Source organism: Mirounga angustirostris, unplaced genomic scaffold, assembly GCF_029215605.1.
Source record: "Mirounga angustirostris isolate CCGP_5_RB_7025 unplaced genomic scaffold, mMirAng1.0.hap1 SCAF_11, whole genome shotgun sequence".
NCBI lineage: Eukaryota > Metazoa > Chordata > Mammalia > Carnivora > Phocidae > Mirounga > Mirounga angustirostris.
In genome coordinates this window covers 14,807,626-14,823,314 of record NW_026991719.1, presented here as the reverse complement: position 1 = coordinate 14,823,314, position 15,689 = coordinate 14,807,626, and the positions used below count along the sequence as shown (strand labels likewise).

The 15,689-nt window shown below is 39.7% G+C and overlaps 2 protein-coding genes across 5 annotated transcripts in view; both read right to left on the bottom strand.

Annotated features, from left to right (window-relative positions):
* CDKL5 (cyclin dependent kinase like 5) overlaps window positions 1-15,689 on the bottom strand; it is a 210,902-nt gene that overhangs the window by 91,042 nt on the left and 104,171 nt on the right. The window lies entirely within an intron of this gene.
* Window positions 8,088-15,037, bottom strand: LOC123844717 (gap junction alpha-1 protein-like). The gene is made up of 2 exons (XM_045875486.3): window positions 14,343-15,037; window positions 8,088-10,423 (listed from the first exon to the last, which is right to left on the bottom strand). Exon 2 carries the CDS (start codon window positions 10,364-10,366, stop codon window positions 9,446-9,448), a length of 921 nt encoding a protein of 306 aa, XP_045731442.1. The 5' UTR covers window positions 10,367-10,423; window positions 14,343-15,037; the 3' UTR covers window positions 8,088-9,445.

Here is a 15,689-nt window from a genome sequence, read left to right as displayed (position 1 = left end):
AATTATTTCTTACTTTCTGAAACAAATTTAAAAACCTGATTATTAGAGGACTGTACCCCAAACAATTTAAAATACAAGATATGTACTGGTTATTTTTCGTACTCTCATTGCCAGATCTATGTGGTTTTGTAAGAAAGGAAACAAAGTGTTTCTAATTAGAAAGTCTTTAATTACATAAAATTACTTAATTGATGATACCTTTTAGAAACCAGAAGCACTTCCTTCAGACACAATCTTGATTTCAAACAAATAATAATAAAGCAAAGTGAAACTCAAAGACTGTCACACATCCAGAAGAAGGGTAAGAACTTCAGATCTAGAGCCAAACTGCCTGAATTTAAATCATGGCTCTACCATTTACTAGGTAAGTGACCTTTGACGAGTTACTTAACTTCTCGGTGCCTCAATTTCCTTTTCTGAAAATTGTGTCTAACGTCACTTATTCCTGAGATTGCTATTAGGACTGAATAAGGGGATACAAGTAAAATGCTCAGAATAGCACATGAACTAAATGTTACTACTATTATTACTATCATCAGAGAGAAAGTTCAAAATGCTCTAGGCATTCCCAAATATGTTTCCAGAGGAACTCAGAGAACATGGGGTTTGTCCCTGGGGGTGAGGGGAGGGGGGGGTGCCTTCTCCTGTCCCTAGGGAGAACTAACAGTCATTATTATAAAGCCCAGACTTACAAAGGCAGTGGAGCTGAACTTCCCATCCAATAGGCTCATGTCAAAGAGAGCTGATGTTCTTCCAGGAGCAGAGGATCCTCCAGGACTAGGAGGATCACAGAGCTGGGGCTTCTGCATGAGGCAGAGGGGTGTCCAGGACTTTGGACAGTGGTGTTACTTGGCTAGATTCCTCCAGTCTGATCACTAAGCACCATAGTCTGGAGACCTGGGGCCAGGGAAACAATGCCCACTGGAGGGTAGTGCCTGGCAAAAGGTTTAATGGTAACCAGAGTAACAAGCAATGGTAACCATGAGAACAACAAGGCACTTAAGGATTAGGCCTCTTCCCCATTTGCCTGGCACTTCATAAACCAAAGAAGGCTTATATCAGTCAATGGGAAGCAAAGGAGCTCCAATGCCAGAAGCCACATGGTATGGAGCTAGATTTAATTTTTTTTTTTTAAGATTTTATTTATTTATTTGACAGAGAGAGAGGGAACACAAGCAGGGGGGAGTAGGAGAGGGAGAAGCAGGCTTCCCACCAAGCAGGGAGCCTGATGTGGGGCTCGACCCCAAGACCCTGGGATCATGACCTGAGCCAAAGGCAGATGTTTAACGACTGAGTCACCCAGGCGCCCCTTTAGTTTCACTTCTAAAATAAAGAATTGTGTTTTCTACCTCAGTGTCAAGAGGCAAATTAAAATCTATTTCACAGGTCTTTAAACTCTACAAAATGGCGAGGTCTCTGAAGTTAAGGATGCTATCTCAGTACCATCTATAGTCCCCAGGGCCAATCACAGTGCCTGATATATGGTTTATTTCAAGAACAAATTGATGTTATCATATCAACCGATATTTACAGAATTTTCACACACACACGTGGAGACTTCTAGTTTTGGTAAAGATGGAGCAGCCCCACTTCTCCCCGGTCCTTCCTCTTGAAACTAAAAATCCCTGTATATAACATACAACTAAGCATAGGAAGACAAGGTGGGAAAGTGGCCAACTGCCTTGGGACTTCAGGACTTGAGGAACACCGTGGCAGTGAGTTCCCTGGATTTCCCCACTGTCTCCTATGCATCCCCAAAAGAGTATTGCAGAAGCCTCCAACCTAGGACCGACAGGAGGCAAATATAAAGAAGTGCCAAGAAAATTCTGTCCTCACAGCCAAAAGACAGGAAAAGGATGAGCTAACAAGAGAAAATCTTACCCTACTCCAGGCAAATATCAATGGAAAAACTGCACTACCATCCCACTGAGGTTTCAGCGGGGCTGAGCGGATAGACACTCCTTACTTACACACACACACACACACACACACACACCCCCCAAGGAAGCAGGCAGCAGGGCTCCAACTCCCTAACTCCCCACCTGGTGCTGTCCCTGTTAGTGGGGTTGAGCAGGGAGCTAATCTTCCATCCCCTGCCTGGCAGAAGCAGGCACAGCTCCCATTCCCTGCCTTGTCATATTGGCAAGTCCAGTCAAGAGCTGATCTTCCATTTCCCTCCAGGCAGAAGCAGGCAACAGTACTCTGGCCCCTCTGCCGCAGTGGTGTCTGCAGGATGGAGCAGAAGCAATAAGGCAATGTGAATCACTGGTCCACTTTTCTCTGGGAAGCTGTTAGCAGGGCCAAATGAGGAGGTAAACATCCACCCCACCCTTCTGCAAGGAGGCAGTGAGAGTAAGAACAATGGGGGGGGGGCAAGCAGGAAGCTGAACATACCTAGCCAGCCATCAGACTACCACCCAACAGGGAGACTGACTGCTGAACAAAAATAAATAAATAAAGTCCAGAGGTCATAATATCCAAACTGACCAGGATACAATAAAAATATATGTATCAATCATACCAAGGACCATGAAAGTCACAACTTGAATTAGAAAAGAGACGTCACCACAGAGATGAATCAGATGTTAGAATCTGACAAAGATTTTAAAGCAACCTTAATAAAAATACTTCAACAAGCGACCCAGAAACACCCATGGGCAGAGATTAAAAATAGCTCCAATGAAAGCCTGCTCTCTCAAGCTAAAGGACCAGGCAAGGATCAGCCTAAGCTCCAATGAAAGCCTGCTCTCTCAAGCTAAAGGACCAGGCAAGGAGCAGCCTAAGCTCCAATGAAAGCCTGCTCTCTCAAGCTAAAGGACCAAGCAAGGAGCAGCCTAGCATGACAGAAAACATTTAGACAATAACCAACCACCCTACTCCAGCCAAATGAAACACTGGCTCCATTCACATTAATAAGGGCGAAGTGGGAACCATGTCCAATCCCCTGCCAGGGTAGTACCAGTGAAGGCCACATAAGAAGCCAAACTCCCATTCACATCGGTATCAAGGAGCCCCTCCCCAGTAGGTATCAATGGAGGCCGAAGGAGGAAACTGAACTACCATCCCCATTTGTGCCCCCTACCTTGCAGAGCATTGTCATAAAAGACCAGATAAAACAGAAGATTAAATAAGATAGTCTAATGACATAATATCCAAAATGTCCAGGTTTCTACAGAAAATCAGTCATCATATTAAGAGCTAGGAAAACCTCAACAAGAATGAGAAAAGACTATCAAAAGATGCTAACACAGAGATGGCAGAATTATTTGGCAAGAATTTCAACGTAGCCATCATACAAAGAGAAAGTCTCAAAGGAAATTTTAATTTCATAGAACTTAATGAAAATACATTAAATCAAAATATGTGTGATGCGGCTAAAGCAGTACTAACAGAGAAATTTACAGCACTAAATGCACACATTAGAAAAGAGGAAAGTTCTTGGGCGCCTGGGTGGCTCAGTTGGTTAAGCAACTGCCTTCGGCTCAGGTCACGATCCTGGAGTCCCAGGATCGAGTCCCGCATCGGGCTCCCTGCTCAGCGGGGAGTCTGCCTCTCCCTCTGACCCTCCCCCTTCTCATGTGCTCTCTCTCTCTCTCTCAAATAAATAAATAAAATCTTTAAAAAAAAAAAAAAAAGAAAAGAGGAAAGTTCTCAAATCAATAATCTAAATTCTTACCTCAATACCAGAAAAAGAAATGAGCCCAAAACAAGAAGGAATCAGTAAAATATCAAACAGGAAAATAAAATAAAATAATTTAAAAATTTTTAAATTAAGGAAATCAATGAAGCTAAAACCGGTCCTGCTAAAAGATTAGTAAAATTGATAAACTTCTAGCAAGACTGATAAACATAAAGAGAAGATGAAAATCATCAATATCAGTAACAAAACAGGGGAGAGATCCCTAGAATCCCATGGCCATTAACTTCACACTCCTTAAGTTTCACAACTTAGAAGGAATAGGCCAATTCCTGGAAAACCACAAACTACCAAACATAACCAAGATGAAATAAACAATTTAAATAGTTGTATAAGTATTAATTGAATTTGTAATTTTAAAGTTCCCAATAAAAAAAACTTCAGACTCATATGGGTTCACTAGAGAATTCTACCAAACATTTTAAGGAGAATTAATGCCAATTTTACACAATCTTTTCCAGAAATTAGAAGAGGAGAAAACACTTCCCAACTCATTTTATGAGGCTACTAATACAATGATATCAAAACCTGACAAAGACAGCACAAAAAAAAAAAAAAGTTTAGACCAGCATCTCTTACGAACTCACGTACAAAAATCCTCAACAATATATTAGCATTTCAAATCCAGTGATATATAGAAAGAACTGTATACCATGGCCAGTTGGATTTATTCTAGATATGCAAGGCTGATTCAACATTTGAAAACCATGTCAACAGGGTAAAGAAGAAAACTCATATGATCATATCAACTGATACAATAAAAGAATGACAAAATTGAACACCAGTTTATGATAAAAAAAAAAAAAACTCTGGCTAACTAGAAATAGAAGGTAAGTTTCTTTCAAGCTTTATAAGTATCATCCACAAAACCCTAGAGCTAACATATTTAACAGTGAAAGACGGAATGCTTTTTCTCTAAGATCAGGAACATGAAAAGAATGTCTGCTCTCATCACTATTACTGAACACAGTACTGGAAGTTCTAATGAGAGTAATAAGCCAAGAAAAAGAAATAAAAAGCATACAGACTGTAAACAAAGGAATAAAACTGACACTATTTGCAGATGACATGATCATCTACACACACAAAAAAAATCCCAAGAATCCACCAAAACCTCCTAGAACTAATAAGTTTAGCAAGATTGTAGAATACAAGATCAACTCACAAAAATCAATCACATTTCCTTTTTTTTTTTTTAAGATTTATTTACTTATTTATTTGGGAGAGAGAAACAGCACAAGCAGGAGGGGCTGAGGAAGAGGGAGAGAGAACCTCAAGCAGACTCTGTGCTGAGCACAGAGCCCAACATGGCGCTCAATACCAGGACCCTGCAATCATGACCTGAGTCGAAACCAAGAGTTGGTGGCTTAATGGACTGTGCCACCTAGGCACCCCAATCAATCACATTTCTATATGCAAACAACAAAAATGGGAGACAGAAGTTAAAAGCAAAATATCATTTACAGTTACTCCAAGGAAAGGGGTGCCTGGGTGGCTCAGTCCATGCATCAGACTCTTGATTTCAGCTCAGGTCATGATCTTGGGGTCGTGGGATTGACCCACGTAGGGCTCCACGCTCAGCACAGAGTCTGCTTGTCCCTCTCCCTCTGCTCTTCCCCCCGCACTTATTCTCTCTCTGTCTCTAAAATAAATAAATAAAAATCTTAAGAAAAGTTACTCCAAGGAAATGAAATAGTCCGATATAAACTTAATGAAATATGTACAGGATCTGTATCCTACAAATTACAAAATGTTAATGAAAAAAAACTAAAGAAACCCTAAGTTAATTGAGAAACATACTATACTCATGTATTAGAAAACTCAACAAGATGCCAATTTTCCCCAAATTGGTATATAGCTTTAATGCAATTCCTATAAAAAATCCCAGCAAGAGTTTTATAGATATAGGCAAATTTATTCTAAAATGAAAATGGAAAGACACATGACCTGGAACTGCTGAAGAAATTTTGAAAAAGCAGAGTAAAATGAGAGGAATCACTATACCTGATGTTAAGGCTTACTACAGAGCTACAGAACAGTGTGATACTGGCAGAGGGATAAACACACAGATCAGTAGGGCCACACAGATACATCTAACTGATTTTTGCCTGCAAAAGCAATTCAATTGAGGAAGGAGAGACTTTTCCACAAATGGTGGTGCTACAGCAATTGGACTCCATAGCCAAGAAAGAAAAGAGACGAGACAAGACGAGATGAGACAAGATGAGAAGAAAAATGCCTCAACCTAAAATCTCACAACTAATACAAAAATTTACTCAAAATCGATCATGGACTTAAAAGCAAGATCACGGACTTATATTTACTTAAATGTAAACCTATAAAACTTTTAGAAAACAAAGAAGAAAATCTTTAGGATATAGGACTAGACAAAAAGTTCTTAGACTTACCACCAAAAACACAATCCATAAAAGGAAAAACTGATAAATGATCTTATCAAAATTAAAATAATTTGCTCTGTGGAAGACCTTATTGAGTGATGAAAAACAAGCTACAAGCAGGGAGAAAATATTTTCAGGCATATCCAACAAAGGATTTTAACCCATAATATAAATATATTTTTTTAACTCCTTAAACTCAATAGTAATAAAACAAAGAATCCAATTAGAAAGTGGACAGAAGAGGGCGCCTGGGTGGCTCAGTCGGTTAAGCGACTGCCTTCGGCTCAGGTCATGATCCCAGGGTCCTGGGATCGAGTCCCGCATCGGGCTCCCTGCTCTGCGGAGAGCCTGCTTCTCCCTCTCCCACTCCCCCTGCTTGTGTTCCCTCTCTCGCTGTGTCTCTCTCTGTCAAATAAATAAATAAAATCTTTAAAAAAAAAAAAAATGGACAGAAGAAACATATCTCACGGAAGAGGACACACAGATCCCAATTAAGCACATGAAAAGATGCTCAACATTAGTAGCCATTAGAAAAATGCAAATTTAAACCACAATGAGATCATCTACACACCTATTAGAATGGCTAAAATAAAAAACAGTGATAATACCAAATGCTGGTGAGCATGTAGAAAAATGAGATCACTCATACATTATTGATGGGAATGTAAACCACTCCGGAAAAAGAACATGCCAGTTTCTTATAAAACTATATATTCACTTACAACTCAGCAGTAACAATCTTGAGCATTTATCGCAGGGAAATGAAAACTTTTGTTCACAAAAAAACCTATACACAAATGTTCAAACAGCTTTATTTGTAATAGCCAAAACCTGGAAACAACCTAAAGGTCCTTCAACGCGTGAATAAACAGTGGTACCTCCATACTATGGACTACCACTCAGCAATAAAAAAATTTAAAAAATTAAATTAAAAAACCTACTGGTTCATACAAAAATTTGGATGGGTCTCAAGGGAGTTTTGCTGAGAAAAATGTCAATCCCAAAAGGTTATACACTGTACCATTCCATTTAAATAGTATTCTTGAAATGACAAAATTATAGAGATGAACAGATTAGTGGTTGCAAAGAGTTAGGGAGAGGGGCGTGGAGGAGTGCAACCGTGGCTATCAACGGCACCAGGGATCCTTGTCATAAAACTGTTCCGTATCTTGACTGTGGTGGCCACATGAACCTACACAAGTGCTAAAAACGACACACGTGTGCGCGCATGGATGTATATATGAGTGCATGTAAAATTGGTGAAATATGAATAAGGTCAATGGATTATATCAATGTCAGTTTTCTGGTTATAATATTCTACTATAGTTATGCAAGATGTTACTATTGGGAGCAATTAGTTGAAAGATACATGGAATCTATTATTTCTTACCATTGCATGTAAATCTGTAATTATCTCAAGATGAAAATTTTAACAAAATCAAGCAAGCAATATGTGAAAATCAATGTGAAACAGGAAGTCCAATCCAAGATTTCAGAGGTTTTGCAGTGCCCCATAGAAACACACATCCCATTAGTAAATAACTGTGCTTATTCCTCACAAAACAGTTTGTGAGAAGGAAATCTGAAAGACTCTTTAATGAGCCAAGAGACTGGGTTTTACAAATGAGACCATTGAAACTGTCAGAGCAAGATGCTGTTCATTGGCAGGTTTAACATTTCAGTTGTTCCCATCTTCTCCTTCCTTCTGCCCTGTGGGGTGGGAAGAAGCTTCTGATGAAGAGTAGATCAGTCAGTTAAAAGAAAAAAAAGAAGCTACATTTTTTGCACATCTATGTAGTGGGTCTATCTGTGATCCTGCTATATATAATTAAAGATGCTAATACTAAAACCTTCTGTAATAGAATCACTGCAATTCCATTTCTAAAACTCTGTAGTAGATTCTGCTTAGATTAAGATGTACCAAGGAAGAGTTCAAAAGACTAGGGAAGATGAATGCAGCCAGAAACTCTCAGAGGAGGCAGACAGGCAGGTTGCTCTCTTAAAACTTTATTTAATAAAGAACATTCTCTAGAATATATGATGGACTAGTTCTACATTTGCATTTAATAAAGCTGAACATGACATTAGTTTAATGTGAAATGTTAAACCATTTAGTGTACAAAACTGTTTATGTAGCTGTCATGCAAAAACAAAGTATGAAGCTCAGCATTTTCACCAACCATCTGTGAGTTTTAGAAAAGTCATTTGAATAAACAGATTTCTTTAGTATATATTTCCAACACATTAGGTACATAGGTAATACTCAAACCTCTTTCAACCTTTCTTGCATTCCAAATAAAATCTTAGGACAAACACCAAAAACACTGGCCATCCCAAAAGACTGCCTACCAAACTCATTAACAGAATACGAGTTCTAAAATAATGCTTATTACGTAGGATTTATTAAGTAAAATAAATCCAAGCACTATCAGTTACTGTAAAATTCATGTAAGAACATTTAATAGTCCAGCTCTAAGCATTCTTTTTAAGTTTCTCACATTAATGAGTGCTGTTTACAGAACTAAAAGTCTTATCATTCAAGTGTCAGTCATTACATTTCAGAAAAAGGACATCATTCCTGATATCTTTCTATAAAAGAAAAAACTCACAATGAGTAGAACCAGTATCCATAACAGGCTAAACTGGGTAAAGGGGGGCACTTTGGTGAGGGAAGTGTGTTTCACTTTCACAGTAGGAATTATGTAAAGATCATACGGCCCACACCGCAAAATCCATGAGAAATGCTCAAATTTGAACCCTGCATTATTTTAAAATCCATGTTCATGAGTTTATATTGCATCTGTTTGTACCAATACATGGCAGATATCTATCACTCTTTCATATACACTGAACCATTCTCAGGAAATATGGGAGAGAAAAAGTCCTTACTTATGTGCCACCTAATGCAACTTTTATTTAGAATGTAAATTCTTCGCGTCAACCATTTCAAATACCAAGTATGTTCCTCCATTAATCCTCCCCTTTCTCCTCTCCTATCCCAGACCCCCCAAAAAGAACCCTTTATGTCTGTTAAGCCTCATAACTGACGTTGTTGAGTACCACCTCCTCTGGAACAAAAGTACACTCTCCACTGTACCTTCCTTTTCTTTAACAATTGGGCAGAATCATAATGTTTTCAGGCATGTGTCTAGATCTCTAGGTCATTAAGCCTACTGCTGGCATGACTGCTGGCTTTGCAGAATGGCTGCTGGTCTACAATGACTACTACCCAGTAGCTACTGTTGTCATCCCCACCCCCACCCCCAGAATTCTGCTTATTATCAGGGAAATCAAAAGGCTATGCGTGCAAGTTGGAGGTGGTGCTTCCTGCCTGCCCTATTAGATCTTGCTATGCACTCTGTTTAGCATGGCTTTGCTCATTTCCTTGTTTATTGTAACTGCGGCAGGAAGAACTCTTCCTGTTTCCAGGAACCACCTTGTCCCTGGGAAGGGATATGGTGGAGAGAGGAACAGTTGATGAAGAGCCAGTGGAGGGGCTTGGCAGACCAGATGAATCAAAGTAAGGCTCACTCTCTGGATCCTTCACATGGTCCTTAATGCCCTTGAAGAAGACACAGAATAACTCGAGAATGTTCGAAGCAAGAGACACCAAGGACACCACCAGCATGAAGAGAATGAAGATGCTTTTCTCTGTGGGGCGAGAGAGGTAGCAGTCCACCTGATGCGGGCAGGGGTCTCGTTCGCAAGTGTAAACCGCATTCAGGCTGAATCCATAGATGTACCACTGGATCAGCAGGAAGGCCACCTCAAAAACAGACTTGAAGAAGATGCTAATGGCATAGATTCGCAGCAAGCCCCTTCTCATAGTCACCTTACAGTGTTCTTCAACGCTATATTTGAACTTCTTGATCTCAACTTCGATTTCCTCCAAGTGCACCTCCATGTGGACACCAGCGTTTTGAGCGACTCTGAGTTCCTCCCCTCTCTTTTTCAACTTCTCTTCCTTGCGGATCATGTAGAATACATGCACTAGGTACAAGAGTGAGGGGATGGACACAAATATGATCTGCAGGACCCAGAAGCGCACATGAGAGATCGGGAAGGATTTATCATAGCAGACGTTTTCACAACCAGGCTGCCGAGTATTACAACGAAAGGCAAACTGCTCATCATCCCAGGCTGACTCAACCGCTGTCCCCAGTAGCAGGATTCGGAAAATGAAAAGGACCGAGAGCCACACCTTCCCTCCAGGGGTGGAGTAAGCTTGAACCTTGTCAAGGAGTTGGCCTAAGGCACTCCAGTCACTCATGTTGCCTGTTCGCTGTTCTTTCGCTTAAAAGAAGTAGGACACCAAGTGATTGCACTCCTTGGAGGACGAAGTAAAATGAAAAAGTAAGTTCAAGCACTCAAAACTTTCTGAAGTTTAAAAGTCTGCTACACCCTTTGGTACCTTCCTCACTCTTCCTCCTAATGAAAGACAACGCTGATACCTAACAAAAGCTTATATGGATTCATTTTCATACATGGTGAGCAAATACTCTTAAATAAGGATGTACATATATCAATAATGGGACAAATTACATAAATGAGGGAACAACTTAGGGGCGCCTGGCTGGCTCAGTTGGTTAAGCGTCTGCCTTCGGCTCAGGTCATGATCCCAGGGTCCTGGGATCGAGCCCCCCATCGGGCTCCCTGCTCAGCGGGGAGCCCGCTTCTCCCTCTCCCTCTGCCTGCTGCTCCCCCTGCTTGTGTGCTCTATCAAATAAATAAATAAAATCTTAAAAAAAAAAAAAATGAGCGGGCCCCTGGGTGGCTCAGATGGTTAAGCATCTGCCTTCAGCTCAGGTCATGATCCCAGGGTCCTGGAATCGAGTCCCGCATCGGGCTCTCTGTTCCTTGGGAGCCTGCTTCTCCCTCTGCCTCTCTCTCATGAATAAATAAATAAAATCTTAAAAAAAAAAAAAATGAGGAAACAACATAAACACATCTAAAGGTTTCCTTCAATTCCAGAATAAAGCAATCTCCAAAGACAAAGACTGAAACACAGAAACTGAATTAAAAATTCACATGCATACATTGACCAATTCATCTTCAAACGTTATTAGGGCCATCATTTCTGAAGTAGGTAATGATAGGGGTGCCTGGCTGGCTTAGTCAGTAGAGCGTGTGATTCTTGATCTCCAGGCTGTGAGTTCAAGCCCCGTGTTGGTGTGGAGACTACTTTAAAAAGGGGGGGTGGGGGGGAGGAACCAAATATATAATGATATTCATCCCAGCATTATTTATTCAGTGCCTACTAGATACCAGGTACTATACTGGGCACTGGTCCCTATGGGCGAGTAAAACAGAATTCCTGTACTTGCGCAACTTGCAATTAACTAGAGGAAACAGATCATTAAAAGTACAATATTTTAGGGGTGCCTGGGTGGCTCAGTCGGTTAACTGATTCTTGATCTCAGCTCAGGTCTTGATCTCAGGGTTATGAGTTCAAGCTCCGCATTGAACTCCGTGGAGCCTACTTTGAAGAAAAAAAAAAAAGTCCAGTATTTTATTAAATCTAAGACACAACCGATTATAAGATAAACCATTATGTTACTTACCATTCAGAAAGCAATCAAGGCATCCAGTGTTAAGAGGTGCCTTGATTTCAGAAATGTGAGGGGAAATGTACATCTTAGAATCAATGAAAAAGGCTAAATGAATATAGAATTGCAATTTTAAATAAGTACTAAGAAGTAAAAACAAAATAGGTACTGACAGAAATTAACTCAAGGAAATCCAGATCAGTCTGTATAGAGTCAGCCAGGCAAAGAGTCTGAAAACTATTAGCTGTGATGGAAGCCAGCATGGGCAAAGCTTTGAGGGTGGGAGAACTCACTGTACTCAGGGAGCTCAAAGGCAGGCAAACTGGTTACCAGGTATTAAGTAGAGGTAGCAGAGCCCAAGACTGGTGCTGGAGGAGGCTACCTCAGGCATCTGCTTAGCAGCAGCAGAGAAATCTAGAAGCAGAAAGCATGATTATACTGTGATGCTGCGGCAAGACTGAACCTGAGGGAGAAATTACTAATGGCAGTTCAGGAGCTCTAGGGGTCTGTAGGAAGGCTGGGGGAAGAGAGAGGGTACAATTGAAGAATGTACAGAGCAGTACAGGGATGAGGGTTCTGTGCTAAAATGGTTAGCCAGTGAGTTTTGGTGGTGACAAAAAGTAGAAGAGGATGTCAAGAATCATGGGGGTGACCCTGAGAGTCTCTCCCCTAGAGAGGGTAACAGATGACCAATCCTGGCACTGTGGTCCTGAATGCTATGGTGAATGAAGGGACATTTTGTAAAGGTAGCTGCCATCCCAGTTAGCATAAAGTAGCAAGATCAGGACCAAAAAAAAAAGAGGAGCTACAGCTCCCTTCTTATCTGGAAATTGCAAGTCAGGATCCAGCCAACAGAGGCCTCAACTTACTTATTTACTGAATGTGAACCACTATCTCCATTGAAATGTGAACACATGGAAGCTTTTCTGTTAAGACTAAAATATTAATACACTGTGTTCATTTGTGTGGGTTTCTTCTAGGAGACTGTTATATCACCAGTTTTGGGGGGGCTTTAAGGGAGGGTTTAAGTTTCAGGAGGAGAAACACAGATACCGACCACTAATCTGTTCAGGGCTGGTGGGAGCTGGCATGGGGCACAACCCATAACTATGCCCCTACTGAAGACCTACTCTTCTTTCTCCCTTTCCTCCTGACAGCCCTATTTCTTTATAAGAAATGTCTGTAAGCAAAAGCCTAAGTAAAGGTTTCTGCCTCTAATTCAAATCATGCTAGACAAATGGATCTTTATTTTTTTTTTAAGATTTTATTTTTAAGTAATCTCTACATCCAACATGGTCTCAAACACACGACCCTGAAATCAAGAGTCGCATGCTCCAACAACTGAGCCAGCCAGGCGCCCTGGAGCTTACTTTAAAACAAACCACAACTAATTGATTATTACGTGGCAAAAAATAATTATTTTCAATCAAATTCTTTCAATACAGCATGAACTCATCATTTCTAAAAACAAATTTTATTTAGTATGTTAGGATAAAACCCATAATGGTTAATATTTTAATTCTCCCTCCTGAAAAACTTTCATTCGCAAAGACATTCATTTTAAACAATTAAGAAAATTAAAAGAGAAAAATATTTCTTAAACATGAGTTTGCCAACTAATAATCTTAAATACCATTCAGCTGATTTGTTTCTTGGTTTAACAGCTATTCCTCACAGTAGATTCAGTGAGAAAAATAAAACTTAAAATGAAACCTAAAAAAAGAGGGCAAGGTTAATGTAATTTACAATGTTCTCAATTGCCCAAGGTTGGTTACAACTGTTCTCCAAGGATAAGAACTGAAGGTTCCCAAAATGCAATTTTTTAGCAAGTAATCAAATTACAAGGCTTTGAAGTATACACTGTACTTTCTCAGTTGCTTAAATAACACATTTTAGCCAAATTGTCCTTTATCATGCAGATTCTGAAATTAATCCTATTAGGCTAAAGTTACCAAGATCTACAGTTTATAATTAATACATTCTTCAAGGTTAATTGAAAATAAACCACTGGCAGCATAAGAGTTAGGCATTTATTCTCATTAGTTTTTCAAATTTAAACAGTGCTTAGTCTCCAGAGATTTCAAAATGCCTCAGAAAATTGAGTTACTTTTTCAAAAACAACTAGGGTAAAGTAATAACAAGTGAAGGTTAAAGACAATAATCCCTGAAACTACTTGAGCACCGATTCTAAAAGGTATCTGATTAAAAACAGTGCTGGGGGGGTAGGGAGGGAGAAAATCAATAATTCCAGTTAATTTAGGGTAAAGTTATTAGCAATTTTCTAGAACTATAAGAAGCTCTTAAGTTTTTCAAATATTTTGTTCTGAAGAAGTTCTTGCTAAGCACTTTGAAAATATATAGATTCGAGATTCAAAGAGATGAAAATAACTAAGAATGAGTCATCTCAGCCAAGCAAATGTTTCATAGAGAAATTAAAAGTCTCTTGCTGAACAATTATTTTTAAACTGGACAAGGTATTTCCATTTTAAAACATAAACATAAAGCGTCAGGTTTCAGTCCCAACAAATAAAGTACTTGAATATTGTCACTCCTATCCTTACAGCAAGAGGGAAAAAAAAAAAAAAACCCACTGAAAATCAACTTTCCTTAGGCTTATCAGAGAATTAAGGACATAAGGCAAACTGAACTCCTAAAATCTGGAGAGACAGGCAAAAAGAATCACACCCAAGAACAGCTTACCTGGAGCAGGAGGCACTAGAGCAATACGCTAGGGAGAAAACTTAAATGGTAATTTAGACAAAGGCTTGCCAAGTAAGAACTCCTAGCGACCAAGTCTTAGGAGGGCCCTCCACACTCTCTTGGCTTTACCTCCAGGACTTCACCAGGTTCTGAACATGAAGATCCAAGAATGATCTCCTCCCCTTTTGGGTGAGAGTTAGAAAAAAAAAAAAAAAAGTAACAATTTTGAAATATGCCCAGAGTAAAGATCCAATAGAAACCTTCTCCCTTTTGAGGAAGAAGGGGAATATAACCATTTTGAAAAACACCCAGGGAAAAAGTAATGGTTTTGAAATAAGCCTAGAATGTTCTCCGTAACAAAGGCCAACACTCAAAGGGAAAATTACCAGAGCCTTACATGTCCTGGGAGAGGGGAAATTAGCCAGCTACAGCCCCTCTAGCCTTCTTGCTTCACCTAAAAAGAAGGGGAGAAAAAAGGCTAAAAAATACTTCTGAAGGTTGCAGGCCAGGACTCAGGCTACCAAAAGACTTAAGATTTGGTCCTAAGATTATAGAACACTTCCTCTTCCCCATACTCTACCACCAGGTCACAAGGTTCTGGTACAGTAACAGCGGATTTCAACAGAAAGAGTTGCAAGAAGCTATTTAAACTATTAACTACTTAAACTATTTAAAAAGGAGTTCTTAGGGAAACACAAAGACAATGGGGGAGAAAAATAAACAAAAAGACACTAGAGGAAACTGAAGCCTCTGGCACCTACGCGTACAACATTTAACAGCCCAGCCCCAAGCCAAATAACCTAAAACATTACACTAAATGCCTATTTACCTCAGTTCCTATTACCCGATATATCCTATCTGAGTTGTTTTTTTTTTTTTTTAAGATTTTATTTATTTATTTGACAGAGAGAGCGAGCACAAGCAGGGGGAGCAGCAGAGGGAGAGGGAGAGGGAGAGGGAGAGGGAGAGGGAGAAGCAGAAAACGCTTAACCGACTGAACCACTCAGGCGCCCCCCTCTGGATTTTAAAAAACATTAAAAAGCGTGCTAAAAGGCAAGACAAAGGCAGTCTGAGCAGACAAAGCACACATCAGAACCAGACTCAGATATGGCACAGATTTGGGGATTATCAGGAATAATTTCAGATAGGGAATTTAAAATAACTATGAGTTCTCTGTTAAGAGCTCTAATGGAAAAAGTAGACAGCATGCAAGTACAGACAGGTAATGTAAGCATACACAATTCTACGAAAGAATTAAAAGAAATACTACAAGTAAAAAACACTACAACAAAATGAATGCTTTTAATGGACTTATCAATAGATTGGATATGGCCAAGGAAAGAATTA

Excerpts from the sequence above, each read along its gene's own strand:
- LOC123844717 (XM_045875486.3), bottom strand. The coding sequence starts at position 10,366 with ATGAGTGACTGGAGTGCCTTAGGCCAACTCCTTGACAAGGTTCAAGCT.